The following is a 27,247-nucleotide window of genomic DNA, read 5'->3' as shown; positions in this document are numbered from 1 at the left end:
AATAAAAAAAGAAAATATAATGAAAATAAAGAGATAGAATAGAAATAAAAATAGAATAAAATAGAAATTGAAAATTAATTTAGTGATTAATTGACATTTTGATTAATAATAAAAAACCGTGTCGCATTTCTTCGTCCAAACGATTAAAGAACATGTAAATTTTCACAACTTTTAGATTTGCTATCTCTTGACCATACCTTACCTAATAAATTTCGTACCTTCAAACTGGTACTTGTACGACTACCTCGATATTTTTTCGGCGAATTATTTTCAGAACAAGATCCTAAAGGTGATTTACTACGATTTTTTCGCGATCTCTTCCGAAATAAATCTCTTGTTCTTTCAGGATTCTCAAGCTTCAGCCGAATTTGTGTAAGTAAGCCAACAAGAAGTTCGTCAACGTTATGATTGATCCCAACGGATGTTTCAATAAATTTACAATCATAAGATGTAGCCATAGATTTTCCCTCTATAACATAGAGATATAAAAATGTTTGTGTTATTTGTTTTCGTTATTTTGTTTCAAATCAAAAAATCACATGCTAATATGCTTGTTTAAAGACATAGAAAGAATGGGAAGAAAAATATAAATATAAAATAAATAATAAACTAGATATAAAATAATATTATTTTAATATCGATTTTATTAATCTAATCCATGTATGACGGAAAATTAGTCAATATTTTTTCATATTTTTGCATATTTCATTACTTTAAAGAAATTTATTAAATTTAGGTAACGATATGGTCAATATAGAAAGACTGAGCACAAAACAGTTAGGGAAGCTATATAATCTCTTACCTTCGGTCGAGACCAATCGACTGCGAACAAGGTCAACTTTATTTCCAACAAGGATCACTGCTCGAGCTGATACATAATCGCTGCGCCAAAGTGTTTGCAAAACTTCTTCTGCTACACGTATTGAAGCTCGATCGGTTGTAGAATAGACGACGCAATAAGCATGTGGTTCATATGTGGTTATACAAGTTTCCGGCTATAAAAAATATTATTCGAAGAAATTTTGTAATTCAACAATTTTCATTAGGATCAATATATTTAAAACATTAATCATAGTCTATATTGATTACATTGATGATGAGTTAATGTGAAATGTTTTTCCTTTTATTTAATTTCGTATGTTTGAATAAGATCCTAAAAGTGATTTACAATTCTTTCGCGATCTCTTCCGAAATAAATCTCATTAATAGATTATAAATTATAGAATAAAAGTAAGAATGATAACCGAGAATCATGGTAATTAAAATTATCAGAAGTTTTTTTTCTCATTCATTCATTCATTTATTCACTCATTCTTTCTCCGTCATATTTTTCAATTTTTAATATTTTTTTTCTATTAAGATACACATTATATTGACATATAAATTGTAATTATAAATCTAAATTATAATCGTATGAAAAAAAACTATAAACTGATTTACATTATGATTTTTATCCATATTGATCACATATATATATATACGCGATATTGTGGTTCGATGGTTTAATCGATCTCTGGACTGTTTTACGGTTGACCGATAGTTATGGTTCGATGCTCGTCAATCGCTATTCAGGATGATATACCGAGTTTTATAATATGCTTCATATTTAATACATTCGACCGAACACTATTACTTCTTGTCTTTCTCATTTTATTCAATCTTATTTTCTATCTCTTTCTTTTTTATTTTCCTTATTAATTTTATGTTTATTTATCTATTTTTTTTTATTTTTTATAATTTAGTTTTGATTAAATTATATCATATGTGCATCTTATTATTATGATATTATATTGAAATCTAAATCAAATATATTTCATTTTATAATGACTAAATTTTCTATTGAATGGGAATATTTGATTTGTCGATTGAAGAAAATTTGTCGAATAATTTAAATCGATAACTTGATTTTTTCAATATTTCTTTTCATTTTTTATATGTAATTATATATATGTATTTCATTACGTACCGTCATTTCCGCACTAGAATGATCAATAAAAGTCAGTTCGGATTCTTCCCCAGCTAAAAGGACGCTAACAGTTTTCTCCCCTGATTCATCATCTATAAAGAAAGAATAAAAATCTAGAGATTTAAAATAGAATTTATCATGATGTGAGAGAAAAAAAATAAAAAGAAAAATTTGAGGATTGAATGAAAAAGAAAATGAAAAAAAAAAATAATCATTATTGAAACATAATGAATATATTTTATTTACCAATTGATGTATCATATGCATGAAGATATTCCGATGTCATAAATTGAGAAACTAACGAACTTTTTCCTACGGCTGGAGCTCCCAGCATTAAAACACGATATGGCGTTGGTCCCTGAGACGCACTGCTTTCACGGGAACTTGCCAATGAGCCCGCTGCTGAATTTCTTGCTGAACCAGGATACGAAGCTGTTAGATGTTCCGTACTGTACCATCATTGATAGTCACGCCATGGAAAAAACCGATAAAAGGACGAAAAAATAGAGAAAGAAAGACGTATTATATAATCGATATTTATATATCATATCAACAATCAAATAAATTTGTGATTTTTTATTATGCATATTGTTTATATCATTTGTTTGATATTTTAACTTCAATTTTATTTTAAAAAATAATTTATATTTTATAGAAAAAAATCTCGATGACAATCGGAAACGATGGAAGTTTGTTTTTGACATACTTTTTTATGCAGCATTTAAATTCTACTCTAAGGTCCAACACGTGTGTCTACGTCGCTTAAATGCTCAATGCTACACGTAAACTCACGCGTTCGATTTAGAATAGAATCGTCGAAATGAAATTTTAATTTCCAAAATCCTTTTTTCTTTTCTTCGTCTTCTTTTTCTTCTTACTTCTTTTCTCCTTCTTTTCCTATAACAATAACAACAACAACAACTACTACTACTACCACTACTACCACTATTACCACTACTACCACTACTACCACTACTACTACTACTACCATTACTATCACTACTACCACTACTACCACTACTACCACTACTACCACTACTACCACTACTACCACTACTACCACTACTACCACTACTACCACTACTACCACTACTATCACTCTACCACTACTACCACTACTACCACTACTACTACTACTACTACTACTACTACTACTACTACTACTACTACTACTATTACTACTACTACTATTAATACTAGTATTACTATTATTATTATTATTATTATTATTGCTATTACTATTATTATTATTACTATTATTGCTATTATCACTATTATTATCACTACTATCACCATTATTACTATTATTTATTACTATTATTATAACACTTATTATTATATTGTTTCTCCTTCTATTTTCCGATTGTCGTCGTTTTCTTCTATTCCATTTCATTTGATTTCAATATTTTTATTTTAATTGTGTTTAATTTTCTTTTTTCTGTCGAAAAAGGAAAAATGAGATACAAAATAAGAGAATCTCACCTTGAGTTGCTCGAAGCAACGCTATTGTTAGATCGAGATCTTCGACTTTTCAACGAATCTCCTCGGTTTACAATTCCTTTACCAGTTATACTGAAATGTCGAAGCCTGTAATATTCTTCCTCTACACCAGTGTTTGGCATGCTTGCAACTCTTGATCTCTGTTGAGGAAGACATAAATAATTTGGTCTACCTGATGAACGACTTCCAGGAGTCTTAACTGATTGAGATCTACTGTGATGTGGACTGCCATATCTAAAAAATAATAATAATATTAATAATATTAAATTTAATAATAATAAATGAAGAATAAAATTGTATTATAAAAATATAAAATTAGAAATAAAATTAGAAATAAATTATAGAAGTATAAAATTACAAAATATAAATACGTATAAATAAACATAATGAATAATTATAATAAAATATATAATAATATTAAATAATGATTATCCAACCTCATTTCAAAATCGTGTATCTCTTGTAATGTCAATGTGTTCGCAACATCTAATAATTGTCTCATATTTTCTTCTCGACGTCTAACATCCAACTCTGGATGTAATAGTATCGTAGCAGCTCCACTCGATCCGTCCAATGAGAGTGATGGTTGTTGTACCACAATCGTTGCCGCTTGCGTTGATCTCTTATTTCCACTCGTGTTGCCTCCTTTTCGGTATTAGAAAGTAAACATCCGTTATCTTCGTCCCTCAATCTTGTCTGATTTAATTTGGTATTTACAAAAAGATCTCCGAGCACCGAATATTTTTTCGTCTTTTATTTTTTATTTCCACACATATCTTTTTTTTTGCCTTTTCGCGGGATTGATATTCCCCTTATAAATCTGCCCGCGTTCCCTATCTTCATTTTTGCCAATCTCTCTTCTCGTGTGTAAGATGTATTTTAATACGCGATCGATCGAGAGGAACTGATCGCACGAACGAACACGGAATTGATCATGCTCATCGTTCAATCTTCTATAATTTATATCTTTTCTTCCTCTTCCTTCATCACTTTTTTTTTATTCCCTCCTTCTCCTTCTCTTTCTCTTTATCCTTCACATTTAATTCTTTTTCCACCTTCACCTTCACTTCTATATATTACCACTATTACCACTATCATTACGTTCATCTTCACCTTCACTATCTTTATCAGTTTTTTTCCTTGTTTCCGTTTCCGTTCGTCGCTATCACATCTTTAGTAACTATTTTAATTTTCACCGATCTTCTATCTCTATGATAATTTGGTATAAATAATGGATTACTTGTCGCAAATTTTGTAAGCGTTCCTTTATTCGATCGAGAAACGTGCGATGCCGGGAGAGTCTTTTTAAAGCTTTGAACACATAGGCGTGCATTTTTCAAGCAGAATTGCCGCCCGAAATTCATAGTTATTATAAAATTCATTTTCAAAATTACCAAAAAATATCTTTCAATCATTGATAATCATGCTAATTTTATACAATTATATATATTTTTTCATCTATTTCTTTTTGCCTTTACTTATATTTGTTTTTTTTTCATTGTTAATATTTCAAAAATTTTTATTTTTGAATAGTGACAATACGATTAATAAAAAATCAATATATATATATTGATATATATAATATGATTAATTAGAAATATTGATTAATTAATTTGAAGCGAAAATATATATACAAGATTATTTACGTGAAAAAAAACTAAAAGATTAAATATGAATTCGAAACAATGTTAAAAAAATATAGAAAAACAATAGCAAACAAGATAAAAATAAGCGAAAAATATTATAAATATTGTTTGTATATTTTCAAAAGAAACGAATCATAAAAAATATTATAGATGTAGAGAAATAGAATACAAGATAAAAATAAATATAATATTCATTAAAGGAATACAATTTTTCAATAAAAATAAAGAAAAAAACAATTAAAAAAAGAAGAATATAGATATTCTTAAGATTAAGGGCAGCAATTCAATGAAATTTGCAATATGACAAATCGAGGCACTATCACCTATGTTATTATAGCTAACTGATAAAAATCAGCAAATCATGCGCTTTTGGATATCGCAATATACTATCACCTCAAGCTTCGAAAAAATACAGCGATGCAACGAAAGGATTGTGAGCGATGATTCTCTTCTCCTCGAAATATTCCTTTTTATATACTTACTATATTTTTCGTTTTACGCTTTATGCCTTTTTTTTTTCTTTTTTCTTTAATATCAATTCTTATATATCTTAGTGATCAAGTGATTATTTCTTAAATTAAAAAAAATGTCATGAATCAATACCAGCTATTATAAATATATGCATAAATATATTTTTATTTAATATGAATTAAATTATTTTATCATTTTCTATCTGTGACGAGGAGAGAGAAAGAGGGGGGGGGAGGGGGAGAAGGAAAAAAGATAAAGAGAGGAAGAAATCGAAAAGTCGGAGATGTGAAATTGAAATTAATTAATTAAAAATGACAAAAATGACTGCTAATATTGCTCATATTTTGAATTCCGAACGTATATGTACAAGAAAATGCTATAACGACAAGGAGCGAAACGAAGGTAATCATGAAATTAATTTCGTAGACAAAACCACCAGGAATCCGAGAGACCACTAACCGAATCCAATCAGTAATTGATTATCGCAATTTATTTCTCTTTAAATTAATTCGTTATCCTAGAATTTAATAATACATTTGGTCTAGTGATTTCTCGATTTCCGAGATAAATATCTCGAAGCAGAATTCGATCACAATCAACTTTATACCTATTGCGCAAAACGGGAAAAAGAGCCTGACCCATGAATGAATGGTTGAAACGAGGGGATGCGATTCTGAAAGAAAACAATACAATTGATATTCTTAACGAGAACAACTGCAAAAACCTGTCTCTATGTTGTTCGTTTTTTTGTCTCTCGTTATTTCATATTTTTTATTTTTTATTTTCTCGCGTGCTATAGATTCTTACAAATTATTCGAGAATAAGTCATCCATCCCTATTGATATTTTAAACAAACGTGATTGATTAATTTAATCTACAGAACAATAACGCTTTATTGTTTACCTATAACAATTATTGTGACTTACCAGTTATTTTTCTTCGAGGTTTAGTCGAGCTACTAGGTCTTCCAGAATTGTCAGATGACTGATTATTATTAGTACAAGTTTCTATTAATGATATATCCAAAGGATTCGTAGTAACGTTCACATTCAGTTTTCCTTCTTCATATTTTCTCTCATTGGATACAATATCGTTTAATCGATTTTCTCGATTCCCATCTTCTCGAGATCTATCGACAATTAATGTTAACATCGAATTTGAACTATCTCTCTCTGGCTGACCAGCATCTACCGAACCTCTTACAGGTGTGCTGAAAAAAAGTCCAAAATTTGATACTATAATAAATATAATCAATGTGGAAGTAAAATATATGGTAATGTTTCAAGAAAATGCCAGAAAGAAAATAAGAATTTCCGTTTGCTGTGCCTAAGATATTAATAGTATTGATAGTAAATAAGATTTTTGTAAATTATAAAGATATATTTTGTTAATAATAACATTGTTTATGATATGAGTTTATACCAATGCTTTGAAGTCATCGTTCCCACATTGCTCTATTTAATCACAATCTATATATTTATTTGTTTTTTTTTTTTTAGTTATGTAATTCGATTGTAGATGTGTTTGTAGATATGTCTAATTACAAAAATACGTGATATGAAATAGGATATCAAATACTATCCATATTTTTATGCCTAGTTATTTTCTAGAGAAGAATAATAAAAAGGAAAAAAAATGAACGAAAATGTAAAGAAAAAGATGATACAAACCTAAAAAAATCTGTTGTTCGAAGGTCTGGAAGAGGTGGGGTTCTTCCGGAAACAGATACCCTGATAGTCTCATTGACAGTACTATGGATTATAATAGGCGTTGAATCAGTTGAAGGAGCATCGGTTTCATCAAGGAGATTTGAAATACTAGATGCACGAATATCAAGGCAAGTAATAGGAATATCTGATTTCAAATCAGTGCCAGTTAACGGTGGACACATTTTAAATCCTTTCTCATCTTCAGTCGAATATTCAATCGATGGAGAGGAAGAAGATGGAATTGGCGGAGATGAAGGAAGTGGAGCCGATAAAATTGGTTCAGATAATGGTACATCCATTGATGATGCAGCAGCAATTGATGGTGACATCTCCGATGGAATGTCCATTAAATCAAAACTGTCATCTGGTTGTTCTCCATCCGTTGTTGTCACCTATACAATCAGATACATTTTCTTCATTCTTAATTATATTTTTATATTCTTATGCATAGCATAATTTTAATTTCTATAATTTTACCATTGTGAGCATTGTATTAGCACTATCAGTGCTAGTATTAATTGTTGTTTCGGAAGCAGTACTCGACCCCATAACGACAACTTTCGGAACAGTGCGGCAACTTCGACTTCCGCCTGCAGATTTAAAGTGCAATCTCCGTAATGCAGAGGCAGCATGCGATAATAAATCGGTTTCGCGAGAATTTTCTGTTCCATTATAACGATACGTGGCATTAGAAACACGTGATATTTGCGATTGCGACTGTGATTCAGTTGTTGTTGAATCGATCCCATCGTTATTTTTTGAATTGCCATTGCTTCTACGGTTTGACCCACGACCATCCACCAGGCATCCCTGTTTTCGAATCAATAACGCAAAAAATAATTTTTATCACTTTTTATATTTCAATCCATTTCTATTTTATTTTCTGATACTCACGTGATTTTTATGTTCCGGTGTAGAAGGGGAGTTTGGTGAGTTTGGCAAAGAACCCCCTGTGGGGGTGCAATGCCGCAGTCGCGCCAGGGCCGTACGAAGCCCCTCCGTCACGAGGCTCTTTTATTTGGTCCTCGTAATGCCACCCTTTCTCTCTTCTTCAATTACTCTTTTTTTTCTTTGTCTTCCTTTTTATTACGTTTTTATACAATGTTCGTCCGCTTTATTTTCTTTCTTTTTTTGTACTTGTTTTATCTCCAATTTTTTTTCACTTTTATTTCTTGCTTCTTTACTTTCTTTTCTATTATTCACGTAACAATCAGTACTTCTTTTTTTACAATATATCAATTAAAAAATTGAAAAAAAGGAAAGAATGTGTGACAATACAATATTAATTTTACTTTCTTTCTTTTTTAATCCAGATCACTGAAATAATGTGATACGTTAATCAACATTTATATATTCTTCAAATATATCATGTAATTATTAATTAAATTTTATTTGGAAATTTTTATATAGTTGGCTAATCATCCATAAAATTTGAATACCACATCTCTATCCTATTCGATTTTCTTCTCTATTCTCCTTCATATCAATAACCTTTTTTCTTCGATCAACCATTGATTTATAAGCTGCGTCTCTGTAACGCAAAACGAAACAATTTGAAGTTTCAAATATCATCTGAATAATTGTAGAATCTTTTATTTTTTTATCATTTGAATAAGATCTAATAAAAATTTAACATTGAATTTCATTGAATATACTAAAATATATGAATACATGTAAAAAGAATAAAAATAGAATCAGCATACAAATGAATATTTATGTCGTTATATGATTTGATATTTATGGATATGATTTGATAACTTCATTACTAAATATTATTACCAAATTTCTTTTACGGAATCATATATTATAAAATATTTAATTTTTCCACATCCATAATTAATTAAAACTTGTTATTAACAAACCATTGATTTGTTATTAATAAATATTCATTAATTTGATATTTTTTCTTCTTCTTTTAGATGAAAAAAATTTTTTTTTGTATAATCACTAAACTCTTATTAATTATTACTATGCATCGAAAACAAAATCTGCGAAATAGAAATAAGAAGCACAAAAATAAATCAAAGCAAATGTATCTAAAAATCAGAAATAATAATAAATAATAAATCATCAATATTATTACAAGAATCAATGATTATCAATAATATATCATTTCATTAATTATAATTCAATTACTCAATTTTTAACAAGGTATACACGCCGATTATAACACCATTGACGTTTTTATATAAATATATTCACATTATTCATAGTATACACTACATTATATTATACATATTCACAATTTTTAAAAAACAAATCGTTTTTTTATAATTAATTTCTTTTATTTTGTCTTATTTTTTTTAATTATAGACATGATGCACTTTGTTATATATATATATTATATTACAGATTTTAACTTGAAATTTAAATAAATTTATAAGCGAGTTTAAAACTGAATTTTTTAATATTTATAATTACATTATAAAGCAATTAGATATTTGCACGAATGAAACAAAAGAAACGAATAATACAGAATAATGAGATTGAACAAATCAAAGAACAATAATCAATCGTGATGAAATAATGAACAATGTGTGAATAAAAATATACAAAGAAAAAAAATATACAAATCAAATGAACAAAAAACAATCCACACCTAATAGATCGATCAAAATTTCATTAAAATAACATTTTTTTTTCTTTATAATTCATAATATGAAAGATAACAGGAGAGATTTATTATATTTCTTTGAAATAATACCTGCTATATTCCTTTAGAATAATACCTGCTATATCCTTTTGAAATAACAGCACTTTCTACCTTCACATTCCACGGATTACTGGCGTGTAATAAGAACTTCGAGAAAGGATATTAGCGCTTGCGCTTTTGCAAAGGGTGAAAACTGCTAAACTAGCAGCACTGTCGCACCCAATCTGCACCATCCCCCACTTATTCATTTCTTTATTTTTTTTGTTCTTTTCTATTAACTAGCTTTTTATACTATTATAGTTTTTTTTTTTATTTAATTCAATTCATTTTATATTTTATTTCATTTTATTTCAAAAATTTTTTATTTTGCATTCTCTGTTTTCCTTTTCCTTTTCTTTATCTTATGCTACAATTATTTATTTTTTCTATTTCTTGTAGTGATATTAAATGAACAAGTTTAAAACAATTGAAAGAATTTTTTCTTATTTTTAAAAATTTTTCTCATTTTATAAAAAATTAAATGAATAAATCAATTATAATTTTTTTAAGTATTGTTTCATGCGCGATGTTAAACACTAAAAAAAAATAAATGAAGAAAAATATAAAAAAAAAAAAAAAAGAATAAATGATATCATATGATTAAATATATCAATAAATCATAATAAAATATAACATTATAATTGAGAAAAACAAAGAATTATCAATTTTAGTTCAGTTGAAATTAATATGCAATAGTAAATATTTTCGATCAATTGACCGATCTTATAATTTACTTGCATAGAAAAAAAAGAAAGAAATAAAAAAATATTACAAATATTATATATATATATATATATATATATATATATATATATATAAAATAAACAAATGAAATTAATCTAAACATTTTATTAAATATATATCAAAAATTGCGTAATTTTATGAGGTATGTACAACATCGAGTACTTTTGAAGATCATATTCATGACAAAATATTGAACCTCATAAATCTGTATATCTGCGCAGATGCACAACCGTTTTCTATATTACTAGTGCCATTCACCTCATCTTTGCCCTACATTTTATTTTCCATCATTTTACTTTTCAATTTTACATTTTTCATTTTTTCTTCTTATAAAATATAGTTATAAATTTAAAAAAAATAATTTCTAATAACTAAAAAATATTTTTTCTAATCAAAAAAAAAAAGAGACAAAAACATAATACAAATAGAGGCAGAGAAAGAGAAAGAGAGAGAGAGAGAGAGAGAGAGAGAGAGAGAGAGAGAAAGAGAGAACAAGGTTAATAATATAAATAGAGGCAAATAGAGGATATAAGGCAAATAGAAGATATGCGCATAGTCTCTAATAGTTAAACGATTTAGTTTATATACACGTTAAATCAAAACAAGCAAGTTGATCGACCGCTTTATCAAAACATTAGACATATCTTTATCGATCCTTACGTTACATATTTTTACATATATTTTACCGATATATTATTTTTCACATTTATAATAGAATATAATAAAATATACTGAATAAAACATGAATATAGAATATACTGAATAAAAAAAAAAAAAAGAAATTAAGAAAAAAAAAAATAATAAATGTATGAAACATGAATTATTATGAAAAAATCTTATTTACAAAACAAATTCAATCTATAACAAATAATTTATAATTTTTTCTTTTTTTCGTTTTTGTTCATTTCAACTAAAAAAAATCTCGCTATTGATTATATATTTATATATACAATATAATTAATAACATTCACATGCAATATTGCATTTTAATTAAACGATATTTTTTTTTTTTACATATAATAATGATTATTTGTATGTTTATATAAATGTTTGTAAGTATTTATTTACGTGTAAGATAAAATATGCATAAATCTCTTTATATGATAGTATAATGTATGTGTATTTTCTCATATTCAAAATATAATAATAAATGTTACACATAGTAGTTATAGAATATTGATCAGGAATCTTTACAAAGTAAAAGTGACGATATTTTATTTCAAATCACTAAATCATAATCTTTATCTCTTTTTACTTATTCTTACAATCGAAATCCATTATATTATTTCGCAATAATTTTCTTTCGTATTTTCATCGATTTTTTATTTAAAAAAAAAAAATAATTGTATATACGTATTAAATAATATATTCTCTAATATACTGTCACAATTGTATTTATCTTTTATTATAATACTTATTATATAATCGATCCATTTTCAATAGAATACATTCGTTTACTTTAATATTTGTAACATAAATAATACATAAGTTTTTAAAAGTTAAAATCTTGTATGCTTCTTGCTTTTATTTTTAATTTTATTTTCGCTGTCATTATTTTTATTATCATCACCATCGTCGTTGTTGCGGTGATATTATTTTAATAAAATATTTTAATAAAAAAATCATGGTTCTTAAGTATACATATTACTTATTTTTAAGTATACATATTACTGTTTTTTTCCTATTCTTTTTTTTTAATTTTACATTCAAATTAATAGATACATACAATCAATATAAAAAATGTAACAAAATTGCATACGTAAGTATAATATATATTAATAATTTTTTCTAAAAAATTATCATTTAAATCATGAGTATTTTTCTCTATACTTACGTTGAATTTTATTTACATAGAAAGTATAAAAATTTCAATGTACATTAAATTTATAATATTTAAATTCTAACTTGATTAATATTAATTTTGCTAATTTTTACGTGATTTATCAATACTCACCCCACAACAACAACAATAATTTTCTTTCATTTATTTTATTCATGTATATATAAAAAAGGGTATGATCATTAATAATTATCAGAATATGTTAAATTGTGTTTATAAAATAGATCAAATCAAGTTTAATAAGACGCACGATAAAGTGCTTAATTTCTATCAAAATAATAGATAACATATCAGGAACTTAGTGAAGTACAAATAAATTTTGAATTCATCAGAAGTAAATAAATAAGGTAACATAAATCAAATAAAAGAATAAATATAAATATATGGTAAAGAATAAGGATCGAGTTTGGAACGATAGTTTTATGCGTATAAAAATAAGAATTTATCTTAAAAATTTGTCTATCTTACGGATTAGAACCAGCACATTATCGTACTTGAATATTATACGAATTTCAGAACAGTCTTAATTGTTTATAATATAATATAATATAATATATTATAAATATAATTAGTATATATTATTATATAATATAATATAATATATATTATATAATAATATATTATATGAATGTTGTGTACATGTATCTGAAAGTATATATGTGAACGCGTGCATTTGTGTGTGTATATATATATATATATATATATATATATATATATATATATATTTTGCTTACACGCGTTTATTCTTAAATTCAGCATAATTACACTCTATTTTCATTTATGAACAATAACAAATAGTTGAAAATACAATAAGATTAATAAATACTATAATCTCATCGTAAGAAAATCTGTCATTAATTTAAAAAAAATGATATTTTGATTAGGCACAATACGTACACGTTATCAATATATAAAAGAAAACAAGAGCATCATAGATCGCCGATTTAATTCCAGTTTAATTATATTTTTAATTATAATTTTTAATTCCAATTTTAATTATATTTTAACGAATTTTAATCGCATTAGACCATTATTTTGCATATTTCGAAACGCATTAATCGAATGTTATTTTTCCACTATCATTCTTTCCGATTTATCAATTTTTCACAATAAATGAATATGATAAAAAATCCTTTTTAAAATAACACTCGATATTTAACTATAATAAATGACTATGTAAGTGATAAAACCTATATCCTTTTTAAAAGTCTTTATACAATGTTTAAATTATTATATACAAAATGGTTAAGAGATAAAAGTATTTTCTTTCTTATTGTAATTGTTATGCATTAAATTAATGAAATTAGCAATGATAGGACTACATTAATTTTGTTCGTGATCGAACATGGTCTTATTTCATTATAGCCTGCTTATATTTACAAAAAAGCAGGTGCATAATATCTTATCAGTTGATAATATACTAATATATGTTTTAAATCTTAAATCTCGGTCTCACAAAAAACGATCGAGGTATCGTTGTTTTTATCTTTAAATAGAAATTAATACCTGTGGTTTCTTAATATATGAGCAAATCTTTCGCTCGATTTCAACATATACTTATATAAAAAATACAAGTGCAAATATACAGATTTATAGGATGTAAATAGATATTCTCGAGCAAAATCTCGACCATTATATGAAACGGACGGGCATAAGATCTAAAATCTAAGATCTAAGTACATCCCTACCTATATCAGACTGAATCAACATATACATAGTTTTGAATAACTAGTGGTGTAATTAAAAAGATTTTTTATGATTCTACATAAAAAAAATAAATCGAAAATAGAGAATGAAATTTTCTTATATCAGATTTTGTTTTTTATTATAGAAATGTGATTTTAAATATTCGCCGAATACATGTTATTTGACTATGTCTTGAATATTTAAAATTGATTTTTTAGAAAACAAAGCGTAAAATTTTATTCTATAATTTCGATTTATTTTCTGATATAGAATTACTCAGTTATATCAACAATTAGCGAAATATAAGTACGATAATAAAAGTTGATTAATATAATAATAAAATAAGAAAGAATACAACTGCATAATGTTCATAAAAATATGAGACATCTTTGAATGTGGATGGTGGAATGGAATGGTGGATACTAGATATCAAAAAGTTCATATGTACCTATATTCGGTTTAATTAACGAGATACAAGCATTTTAAATTTGTATTAAATGAGAATGCTAAATGAGAATGAGAATGCTCAATTAAACGTGCAATAATACTGCATTACAATATTGCTTGCATAACAGAGTCCTTTAATGAAAATAAATATATTGATCAGACATTTTTTTTACATATAATTATATAATTACATATTATATAATTATTTTGAATTTTTTATTATTTCTGAATTTCAATGTAATGTAATATATAATGTACGTAAATATCATATATGTAATAATTAAATATGCAACATTTTTATATCGTTTTAAAAAAAAAAATTTTAATTATACAAATCGAAATCTATGTAACTTGTTATTTAATAAAAATTTACCTTGGACAAATTATAGCAAATTTCACAATATTTGACACTATGTGATATGTGATATTTTAAAATCATAGATAAATCATTGTATTACATTCAATTTGCCGTAGTTGCTGAAATCCAAATAGAAGTAAATCAAAGCTTATTCATAAAATTTCGAATTAGAAAGATTGAATGTTTTTATACGCATAATTGTTCTTTGATTATTTTTATATATATCTGAAGTATTAAAAATATTTGAATTTATTTAAATTTCAGATTATTAAACATGATTTAATAAAATTACTGACAAATCTTCATCTTTATTTCATTTATATTCAATATTTCTTATGCAAAAAGAAATAATCGATTTAAATATCACATATTAATACTACGAATCAATATTACATATTAATATCACGTATCCATAAAAAATATATTCATATAGCAATTGTTTTTTTATGCTATGAATGAATGCTACAAATTCACTAATTTTTTTTTTTTACATTTTTATTTCTTATTTATAAACAAATAAAGATCAGAACAAAGCAACACTTTAGCAATAAGAAATTGTTGATTTATATTTTTTATAAATACTTTTGTATTTAATACACACTAACATAAGATTCGATTTCGAATATTACTATCTTATTTTTTGTTTCTATCTAGATTCTTTTTCTAATGCCCACAATCAACGTTAAATTGTTAGCAACGCTATTTCGGTAATACATTATCGTATACCGCGAAGTTCGTAAGTTCAGAATTGATGAAATAATGCATATTTGAATACAATAAAGTCTAAAGTTCAAAATAAAATCTTAATAAAATGATAAAGTATAATATAAAATTAAAAGTATATATAAAAATATTTATATAAAATTAAATTATATAATAATAAATAATCGATTATTTGAAATAATTTTATTTTTAAAAGTTAATATGAATAGTGAATAAAAAAAAATATGCAAAATTAAAAATAATTAAAAAGAAAATGCAATGCTTATATGATTTTTTTAATGGATATAAAACGCGGTATTAATATATTAAAATATAGATATTAAATTTTGACTATTATTTTTTTCTATTTAATAATTTCATATTGGAATAAAAAACATTGAATTCGAATGAAATAGAGATAAAGATTTTTCAATTGATCTGTGAAATTTAAATTGATCCAAGTATCATTACTGACTTTCTTGTACATGTGAATAGAAACAAATTTGTAATTTGCAATTGACTGCAAAAAAACATTCAATCTTTCTAATCTGATCTTATGGGAATTTTGATTTTCTCTTATTAATTTCGATAAATAAACAAGTCATTAAGTGTCATACAATAATTCAATTTATGGATTTAAATAAAGTGATGTATATGTTAATTTTCTAAAATTTACGCGGGAAGTTAAGTTTTTGTTAAATAAGAAGTATTTAATATTACGATACACTGAAATTCAGAAAATTCAGAATTATATGTAAAAAATGTCAATTTATTAATTAAAAAAGATTGGAAATAGCGGAGTCTTTCAATGATAATAAGATATTTTGGCGTACATCTAGTTGAGTATTCTCATTCTTTCGTCTCACTTTAATACAAACTTAAAATACTTATAACTCGTTTATTAAACTTGTCGGACCTATATCTATATGAACATTTTCATCGTTTTGAAGTTTGAAACCCAAAGATCTCTCATATTTATGAATATATATATATATATATATATATATATATAAATTCATACATACATATATATATAATAGCGCAAAAATTTTCTTTTATGAAAAGAAGAAATAAAATGAAAGTAAAAAAAGCTATTAATTAGTATCGAACATTATGAAAATTAAAATAATTATAAATTAATACCTGATATGTTACGAATTGTGAAGCTTAATCAATTAAATTAAATTATTCATTCTTGATTCTTACAAAAATTTAAAATAATTCTTATAGAAATTAAAAAATCGTAGAGGTTTGTTGATCGTTTTCTGTGTTTAGTTGAATCCACATGCTTAATACTTAATAATAATAATAATAATAATAATAATATCAATATTAATGATAATAATAATAATAATAATAAGAAGAAGAAGAAGAAGAAGAAGAAGAAAAATTATAATAATAATAAAATAAAAAAAGAAATTCTATTAAAAATATTCAATTCATGTGGAAGTGGCATATCATCTTATTAAAAATATGTATGCGGCATAATTTCCTATAACTGCAATATATAAGATTCTAGAATTAGAAAAAAGTGATGCTAAACTAGAATACACTTTTTCCACGTCTTCGCAAATGCCTGAAATAGTAATGATAAAATTATTATTAGATTATAATTTAAAACGTTTTATATTTCAATAAATATTTCACAAAGCAAGTTTAAAAATAACAAAGAAATATATGAAAAAAAAAAACTAAAAAAAGCTGGAAATAAAAAAAAATAAGAAAAAAAAACAAATTTACATTTTTCGTTTGAAATACCTTGATTAATAAGTGTATAAGACCGTTCATCTTCAACTTGTTCTCTGCGACAAATGCGATCTAATTTAGTTAACCAAAGTTTTTGTTCAGAGACTTTTGTTTTAGCCGCTTTTGCAGTCATGGATGTTTTTTCTATATTATTAGTAAATCGCATAGAGAAACAAAAAGTTTGTCCGAAACTTAAAGAAGCTTGATTGGTTTTTAGTGACACTATTGTATACCAAGTATCTTTTTCTTTCCAACTGCCATGACAATAATATGCTACAACATTTATTCATTTTTTTCATATTTAAAATTCGTATAAATAAAAAATATAAAAAATAAGTATGATATAAAGAATGCTTACTTGTTTCTTCAGTATCACATGTTTTTCCAATAACAATTTCTGTCTGATTTGATGAGACACAACCTATTTGAACATTGGTACTCTTACAATCTCCTTTTTGTTGTTGATGTTGTTCTCCTTCATATTGTTGTTGTTGTTGATGATGATGATGATGATGATGATGATGATGATGATGATGATGATGAATTTGTTGATATTGTTCGTGTAATTCTTTTTGAGGTAATTCTTCATGCCAAGTTCTTTTAATAATTTTAGAATGTCTTTCATTATGATGTTGTTGGTGAAACGAAGTAGATATATCAAATGGTCCAAGTACAATGTATCGTCCAGGATTAGGACATTTTCTTTGACGTAATGAAGAACCTATTATAATAAGGAATCAACTTATATTTTATAATCATATAGCTGAAATTGAAGAATTCTTTGAATAAGAGCGTTTCTCGAGATATTTCCTTTTTCTGCATTTTTGTGATCTATTGACTTTATTATATGTACATGCTTTAAATTACTAATAGTATATATAACTGTTAATATTATCTATGTAATATAATATTTATATAATGTAACTTTGTAATAAAAAATTATTATATTATTTACAAAAATTTTAAATTTGTCTAAGAAATAAACATAAAATGTTATTAAATAGTTTTCTTTATATTATCAATAAAATTGCTATGTATTTTATAAAAAAAAAATTTGATTATTCTATTTGATATCGATTATATTCCAACTTACAAGCAACTACATCACCAAAAAATCTACTTCGATGATGCCATCTGCTCAAAAAATGAAATCTATAATGAAATATATATAAATATATAAATCTATAATCTATATATATATATATATATATATATATCTATATATATCATCTGATATATCTATATATATCATTACAATATTGGTGCATACCATTTTGTAGTACTAAAAATATTATAATGAAATCAACTGAACTTATTATTTATTATTTATTTATTTTCTTTAATTTTTCTTATCTTCTATTAAAGATTTTTATTACTTTCTAATAATTTTTAAATTTTTAATAACAATAATGTTTTCAACAATGAATTCTCCATTTTTTATTGAATAAAAATGTAATGCTACTTTGTTTTGCTTCACTCTTTTCGTAAAATTTATAATAAGAGCTTTGCCTTCTATATTTGTTATTGTTTAATTATAATTAGACATTCTGTAAAAGATTTTTAAAACTAGATTCTGCAGTTAACTATTTTATCACTTATTAATTATAGTTATTACCACTTCTAGATAAAAAAAATATTTTAATATTATAAAAATTAAAAATTAATAATAATTAAATTTTAATATTTTTTTCACTATTGATATAATTTATTAATTGATTAATTATTAAATTAAACTACAAATATAATCTTTTTTTTATATTTGTTTTATATAAATATAAATATTTTCAAAAATTCTTATATATATATAAGGTTTATAAAAATGTGAATCACCTTCACAAGGTGAGTCCTATATTTCAAAACGATGAAAATGTTCATATAGATATAGGTCCGACAAGTTTAATAAACGAGTTATAAGTATTTTAAGTTTGTATTAAAGTGAGACGAAAGAATGAGAATACTCAACTAGATGTACGCCAAAATATCTTATTATCATTGAAAGACTCCGCTATTTCCAATCTTTTTTAATTAATAAATTGACATTTTTTACATATAATTCTGAATTTTCTGAATTTCAGTGTATCGTAATATTAAATACTTCTTATTTAACAAAAACTTAACTTCCCGCGTAAATTTTAGAAAATTAACATATACATCACTTTATTTAAATCCATAAATTGAATTATTGTATGACACTTAATGACTTGTTTATTTATCGAAATTAATAAGAGAAAATCAAAATTCCCATAAGATCAGATTAGAAAGATTGAATGTTTTTTTGCAGTCAATTGCAAATTACAAATTTGTTTCTATTCACATGTACAAGAAAGTCAGTAATGATACTTGGATCAATTTAAATTTCACAGATCAATTGAAAAATCTTTATCTCTATTTCATTCGAATTCAATGTTTTTTATTCCAATATGAAATTATTAAATAGAAAAAAATAATAGTCAAAATTTAATATCTATATTTTAATATATTAATACCGCGTTTTATATCCATTAAAAAAATCATATAAGCATTGCATTTTCTTTTTAATTATTTTTAATTTTGCATATTTTTTTTTATTCACTATTCATATTAACTTTTAAAAATAAAATTATTTCAAATAATCGATTATTTATTATTATATAATTTAATTTTATATAAATATTTTTATATATACTTTTAATTTTATATTATACTTTATCATTTTATTAAGATTTTATTTTGAACTTTAGACTTTATTGTATTCAAATATGCATTATTTCATCAATTCTGAACTTACGAACTTCGCGGTATACGATAATGTATTACCGAAATAGCGTTGCTAACAATTTAACGTTGATTGTGGGCATTAGAAAAAGAATCTAGATAGAAACAAAAAATAAGATAGTAATATTCGAAATCGAATCTTATGTTAGTGTGTATTAAATACAAAAGTATTTATAAAAAATATAAATCAACAATTTCTTATTGCTAAAGTGTTGCTTTGTTCTGATCTTTATTTGTTTATAAATAAGAAATAAAAATGTAAAAAAAAAAAATTAGTGAATTTGTAGCATTCATTCATAGCATAAAAAAACAATTGCTATATGAATATATTTTTTATGGATACGTGATATTAATATGTAATATTGATTCGTAGTATTAATATGTGATATTTAAATCGATTATTTCTTTTTGCATAAGAAATATTGAATATAAATGAAATAAAGATGAAGATTTGTCAGTAATTTTATTAAATCATGTTTAATAATCTGAAATTTAAATAAATTCAAATATTTTTAATACTTCAGATATATATAAAAATAATCAAAGAACAATTATGCGTATAAAAACATTCAATCTTTCTAATTCGAAATTTTATGAATAAGCTTTGATTTACTTCTATTTGGATTTCAGCAACTACGGCAAATTGAATGTAATACAATGATTTATCTATGATTTTAAAATATCACATATCACATAGTGTCAAATATTGTGAAATTTGCTATAATTTGTCCAAGGTAAATTTTTATTAAATAACAAGTTACATAGATTTCGATTTGTATAATTAAAATTTTTTTTTTTAAAACGATATAAAAATGTTGCATATTTAATTATTACATATATGATATTTACGTACATTATATATTACATTACATTGAAATTCAGAAATAATAAAAAATTCAAAATAATTATATAATATGTAATTATATAATTATATATAAAAAAAATGTCTGATCAATATATTTATTTTCATTAAAGGACTCTGTTATGCAAGCGATATTGTAATGCAGTATTATTGCACGTTTAATTGAGCATTCTCATTCTATTTAATACAAATTTAAAATGCTTGTATCTCGTTAATTAAACCGAATATAGGTACATATGAACTTTTTGATATGTAGTATCCACCTTTCAAAGATGTCTCACATTTTTATGAATAGACCGTATATTTTTATTATATTATATTTATTTAAATGTGAATTTAGTAAGATATTATATAAGTAATATACGTAATATATTACTTTTAATAAAATGAAATGAAATTTTGATATAAAGAATATAAGAAAATTCAATATTTGGAGAAAGCGTGACCAAAATCATTTTTTAAAATTGATTTAGAAATTTTATTTTTTATTGAAATAAAAAAAATTTTTATTATCTTTATATATATATATATATTTAAATAAAATTCATATACTATTTATTTTATAAATATGACAATTTTATAAATAAAAGAAATATTGAATATTTTAAAATATGATTTTAGTAGATATGCTCTTATTTAAATTTCAAGTTACTTACTTATTAAAGTGGTATATGGCATTGTAGATATATCTATAAGAGAACATGCTTCATCTGGCATTATAGCTTTTTGATCTAAAAAGGTTTAATATTTGAAATAGCAAAATAATATAGTTCAAGTATTCAAAAAATAAAATGTCAAGTTGAACTTACTTGATTGTTGTAATTCTATAATGTGATGATCTCTTTTGTGAAATATCATACAAACATAACCAATATCACTGTAACAGAGTATTCTTATTACATATTATAGTTTTAGATCTATAACATGCTATAATTACTACTTACCATCCACTAGTAACATGAGCGATTAACTTTACTTTATATCCTTGTGAATTTTCTGTTGGATATAATTTTTCTAAATTATGACAGACAATCTTTTCTTCATGAAACATATCTCCATCGACTTTTTGTATTTTAATTTTAAGTGTTGCATTTTTATTTGTGAAATGATAAATTTTAGAACCATCCAAAGAACGCCAGTCATGATGTTCAGTAATCCACGAAGGATATTTACATCTGTTGTGCTCTTTATCAACTATAAATAGTATAAAAAATTAAAATTCTTGATCAAAATTAAAAATTTTTATATACCTTTTGTAAGTTTTATAGTTGGTGATCCTTCAGAAACAGTAGTTAAGCCGTTACAAGTTGGCTCGCCTGATTGAGCGAGTAAATAAACTACTTTTCCCTGATGATGCGTTTTCTCTTCATACAGAAAACATCTGATTGAAAAAAATTAAAAAAAAATTGATACTGAATATGAAAAGCAATTTTTGTTATATCAATGACTAATAATACACATGCATATAAGAAAGACCGAGACAAGTTGATACATTTCTCAGTTTTTAATTTTTTCAATTTTTTATTTAAATTAATTACCTAATAAAAAATATATTAAAATATTGGCTCTTCTATATAAGTGAATATTTGAAAAAATACATATAAAATAAATTAGAAAACTTTTATTTAATGAAATCAAAATGCATCAACTTACCCCATAGCAGGACAAGTTGATACTGCTCTGTTATTAAATGTTAATACATATATAAAATATCTTGCTATTATTCCATCACTTAATAACTATTTTTATTACTTAAAATATATTACTTCAGTCATGTTGATTATAATATAATTATAATTTATGTTCTAAATTATTATTTAAAATTTAATAATATTTTGAATAATTTATTTTTTTATATCAGGATTCCTATTTTTTTATTAATATGTCTTAATAAAATCATCTTATTTGTTTTATATATATTTACATTTTGATAATGAACCTTCTTTTGTAGTATAAGCTTTGTCAAAAATATCTTAGAATATTTCATCACAATATTCTTTATATAATTGTGTAAACCATTTTTCTAGAAAAAAAAGAAAAAATCTAATTAGAGATAATTGGAACAAATTGATACAACATACTTCAAAGAAGATGTATCAATACGCCCCACAGAAAGTTATTACATAAAAATATTTTCATATTTTTAAAAATATGATATATATGAATAAAATAAAAAAAAATTTATTTTCAATGTAAAGAATAGAATAATTTGAAATATAAAATTTTATGTAATATATCTAAAGATTGCAAAATCGACATAAAAATTTTTTTCTATATAAATGAAAATGATTGTATAATATTGACATTCTATTATAAACAACAATTAAATAAAAAATATATATCTATATAATATATTAATTATATATATATATATATAATATAAAATATAGTATAGTATATAGTATATTTATAGTATATATATATGTAATATAAAATATAATATATAGTAAATATAGTATATATTGATATATATATTATAATCTAGTTATACATATAAAATGTGCAAATAATTTTATTGTATCAATTTGTCTTGGTCCATTCTATATATAGTATGTACCTATATGTTTTTTCGGCACCCGATATACTTCTTCCTTTCAATGTTCCAACAAGATATTTATTACGACCATCGTTCCATACAGCAAGACATTGTAATTCTTCCGCTAAAATATGAAAAAAATGCATTCATCAATAAAAATAATAATATAAAAACATACTTATTCAAGAAATTTATTTTTATAATAATAATCCATATTCAATAAGTTAATTTATAATAATAATATTGAGCTTACTGTTACTTTCACTTCGTTCAATATCTGGACAAGCCTGATATTTGAGAAGCAATTTACTTTCATCAGTGCATTTCTCTCCAAGACTAATAGGCATTGCACATTCACCAAAACCTTTATCATAGGTAAATGTAAATGATGGTCCACTAAAAGGGCAGGGTATTGGTTTGGAATTAACACGAAACATTGAATATAAAGTATCATCGGATTTAATTGTATTTGAACACATATCATCCAAAGTGGTTTGTTCAGCATTGCACCATCCTGACAGAAAAAGAAAATAAATTATATTTGAGAAATAAAATATCAAATTATAATACATACATTTCTTGGAAAGAAATTTGGATTTACCTTCACGAAATTGAATCACATTCTCATGTCGATCATTAACAATTATACAATAATAGCAATTATCACCGCTGAAATATTATATAATGATTATATAATTTTGTTTTGCAATTTTGCTTATACCTTGTCTATTAATCTTTTTTTATTTTATTATTTTTAATATTTTTTATTATTCTCAAAAATATTGCAATACTTACTATACAATATAAGAATGTTCTGACCGTTCTACACACATCCTTTCACCCAGAAATGTTGTATTTACAGTAATTGATACTGGTTTTCCATATTGATACCATTCTCCAGTCCATGCAATGGGAAACTCGCATGAGCCTAAGATAATTTTTTAAAACATTATTCTTTCAATTATTTCTTTAATTGTGAATGTCATTTTAATTGTGAATTTTTTTTATAAATGTTTAACTTCTTCAAAAATAAAAATGTAATTGAATATTTAAGCAAAAATCATTATCTATTAAATAAAAATTTGAATTTATTAATTCTGTTTTCTATTGTCTTATATTAATATATGTAATATAATTCTGTTGTCTTAATATATTGTCAAACATATAATCTCACATATTATTATATAATAACTTATAAAATATTTTTGCTTTACATTTGATTTGATACAAATAATTTCTATACACACTTACCATTTGCAAGATGTACATCACTTAGATATAATAGCAACAATATTAACATTGTTGTCATATAACAAAAACGTTTTTCTTGATATAAAAAAAATTCTTGCATTCTGAAATAATAAATAGATATTATAAATAATTGAACATAGTAGACAATAAATAATCTTTGTTATTATTATTATTGCTTTTGTTATTTGCTATCATTATAAAATAATTTAATCACTTTTATTTATTCATCCACAAAAAATTTTTTTCTATATATAATCTAAGTTTTTTAATATATTATAGAATTTTAGTATATTATATAAAAAATTAAAATATCATAAAATAATAATATATACACAACAAACAATGATTTCAATTATTTATAAAAATGAATAAAAATATAAAAAATATAAAAATATAAAAAAAATATGTATTATCTATTTATAAATATATATATATATATATATTTATTTTATATATATTTTAAATTGTTAATATTAATTGTATTATTCATGTAAAATTTCCGCAATACCACAATTTAAATACATTACTTTTATATTATATTATTTTTTATTATATATATTTTTTTGAAATAAAAAAATCATAATAATATGAAATGAATAAATGTAAGGAAATGTTCATTACAATTGACAATGATTGAAAAAAATATATGTAAAGAATTTGACAGATATAGGGAAAACTTCTGAGAATAATACATTATTTACCAAAGTACACGTGTTTCAATTGGTTTCGTTCAATGTTTTCTTTACCGCGAATTGCATATATCTTTTCATATCCTATTATTCGAATGATGCGCGAAAAGAAATGGATCTGCGCATACCAATGTCTAAACTCTAAATGTCAAATTTTTGCTCCATTTATTAGTCTTGTCTTTTATTGTCTCTAAAGATTAAAAAATTACGTTTTTTAATTTCTATATTCTTTTTAATTTTTATATTTTATTTCTAAAAGAACATTATCATAACATGTATTATTGTTATATTTATCAAAATATGTTTAATCGAACTTGTATTAATATTAGGATATATATCGATCCCAATTTAATTAAATCTATTTGTCAAAACAAAATAATTCAAATTTTCATTTTGAATAATTAAATTTATTATTTTATTTTTATTATTGATAATTAGCAATACTAACCTTTTTATATTGATCATCACAAACGCGAAAATGATGGAGGAAGCAAATAGCAAGGTCTAGAGAGTATCACATAATGTTCCACAAAATGAAAATTCAATTTTTAGATATAAAAAAAATTGTTCGAATTTCGTTCAAGCAGATTATAATATAACAATAATAAATAATAATTACGAAATCTTTATCACTATGTAAACAATAATTTTTAAAAAAAAAAAATAATGAATGACCACAAGAAATTTGATTTTTTTAATTGTAAAAGTTTTTCCCGCGATAATTAATTTAATTAATCAGCAATCAAAGAAACGCATTAAATACAATTGGATTGTCTATTAAGATTTTTCTTTCACTGATTCTAGCATGGAAGAACACAACACTTAGCATCACTATTATCACTGCAAAAATTATAAAAGCATCACTATTATATTAAGCATCACAATTAAGAAATAAATATTGAATGCATTTTTTTTCAAAATGCGATTTCTAAATTCTTTTGTCGATTTTTTAATTCTACATAAATAAATAAGAAAATAACATAAAATTTAAAGCATAGAACATGCTATTTATTATTCCTAATTTTTGATTAGTTTTTATTGATAAGGAAATACAATATTCACTATTGTACATTGATTTTAGTCTCTTTGTTCGTTTACTCATTTGCTCACTTTAAGAAACAATGGCGACTTATAGGCAGTAAGCGGAACGCCGCTGCAACTATTCTTACAGTGCGATATAATGCTGTAGAACCAGCATGCATTGCTAGACTTATAGTCTATTTGCCTCACCAGTATCTGCATGCATTACAAAACCACTGTGCAGTAGTAAAGCAAAGTATTAAAATTTTAGTGTCTTTTTTAAATTATATTTTATATTTGTTTTTCTTTTTCTTTTCCTTTTCTTTTTTCATTTTCTTATTCTTTTCTTTTTTTCCTTTAGCTTTCGTTTTTTTTTTTTTATTTTGAAATTCATTACAAAAATGTTACGAAATATTGTTTTATTATTCAATTTGTATATTATACTTTTTTTGCTTAAGTAAACAAAAAAACTTGAATATTAGTTTTTAGTATATATTATTATTATTTTCTCAAATAGTATATATTTATGAAATATGAGAGTAATTTATAATATTATAATTTTACGAAAAAAAATAATATCATATTTTTAAATTATAAATTAAAAATTGAATATCTATACAAAGTAAAT

General features: G+C 23.8%; 2 protein-coding genes across 7 annotated transcripts; both read right to left on the bottom strand.

Annotated features, from left to right (window-relative positions):
• Positions 1–8,454, bottom strand: LOC122720807. Of its 2 annotated transcripts, XM_043947792.1 has the most exons (11): positions 8,187–8,454; positions 7,770–8,102; positions 7,254–7,684; positions 6,510–6,793; positions 6,191–6,256; positions 3,904–4,111; positions 3,449–3,700; positions 2,213–2,415; positions 1,967–2,058; positions 803–995; positions 1–469 (listed from the first exon to the last, which is right to left on the bottom strand). In XM_043947792.1, the coding sequence occupies exons 2-11, from the start codon at positions 7,839–7,841 to the stop codon at positions 144–146; spliced, it is 2,127 nt and encodes a 708-aa protein (XP_043803727.1). In that variant the 5' UTR covers positions 7,842–8,102; positions 8,187–8,454; the 3' UTR covers positions 1–143. The 2 variants fall into 2 exon arrangements, with proteins under 2 accessions (XP_043803727.1, XP_043803728.1); XM_043947793.1 differs by lacking the exon at positions 6,191–6,256.
• A 122-nt stretch (positions 8,455–8,576) lies between these two features.
• Positions 8,577–26,867, bottom strand: LOC122720808. 5 transcript variants are annotated; one of them, XM_043947799.1, is made up of 14 exons: positions 26,048–26,867; positions 24,911–25,011; positions 24,455–24,587; positions 24,261–24,328; positions 23,913–24,173; positions 23,681–23,783; positions 22,374–22,504; positions 22,068–22,317; positions 21,933–22,000; positions 21,780–21,854; positions 17,866–18,228; positions 17,520–17,780; positions 8,732–8,823; positions 8,577–8,609 (listed from the first exon to the last, which is right to left on the bottom strand). In XM_043947799.1, exons 1-13 carry the CDS (start codon positions 26,062–26,064, stop codon positions 8,771–8,773), a joined length of 1,884 nt encoding a protein of 627 aa, XP_043803734.1. In that variant the 5' UTR covers positions 26,065–26,867; the 3' UTR covers positions 8,577–8,609; positions 8,732–8,770. The 5 variants fall into 5 exon arrangements, with proteins under 5 accessions (XP_043803734.1, XP_043803733.1, XP_043803729.1 ...); XM_043947798.1 differs by having other exon boundaries at positions 8,599–8,823; XM_043947794.1 differs by lacking the exons at positions 8,577–8,609; positions 8,732–8,823 and adding an exon at positions 16,930–17,337.
• Between the last annotated feature and the right edge of the window lie 380 nt (positions 26,868–27,247).

This window comes from Apis laboriosa, unplaced genomic scaffold (assembly GCF_014066325.1).
Source record: "Apis laboriosa isolate Shangri-la unplaced genomic scaffold, ASM1406632v1 scaffold1321_cov151, whole genome shotgun sequence".
Lineage (NCBI taxonomy): Eukaryota > Metazoa > Arthropoda > Insecta > Hymenoptera > Apidae > Apis > Apis laboriosa.
Note: the sequence above shows the minus strand (reverse complement) of the source record. Positions and strands in the feature narration are given on the sequence as shown.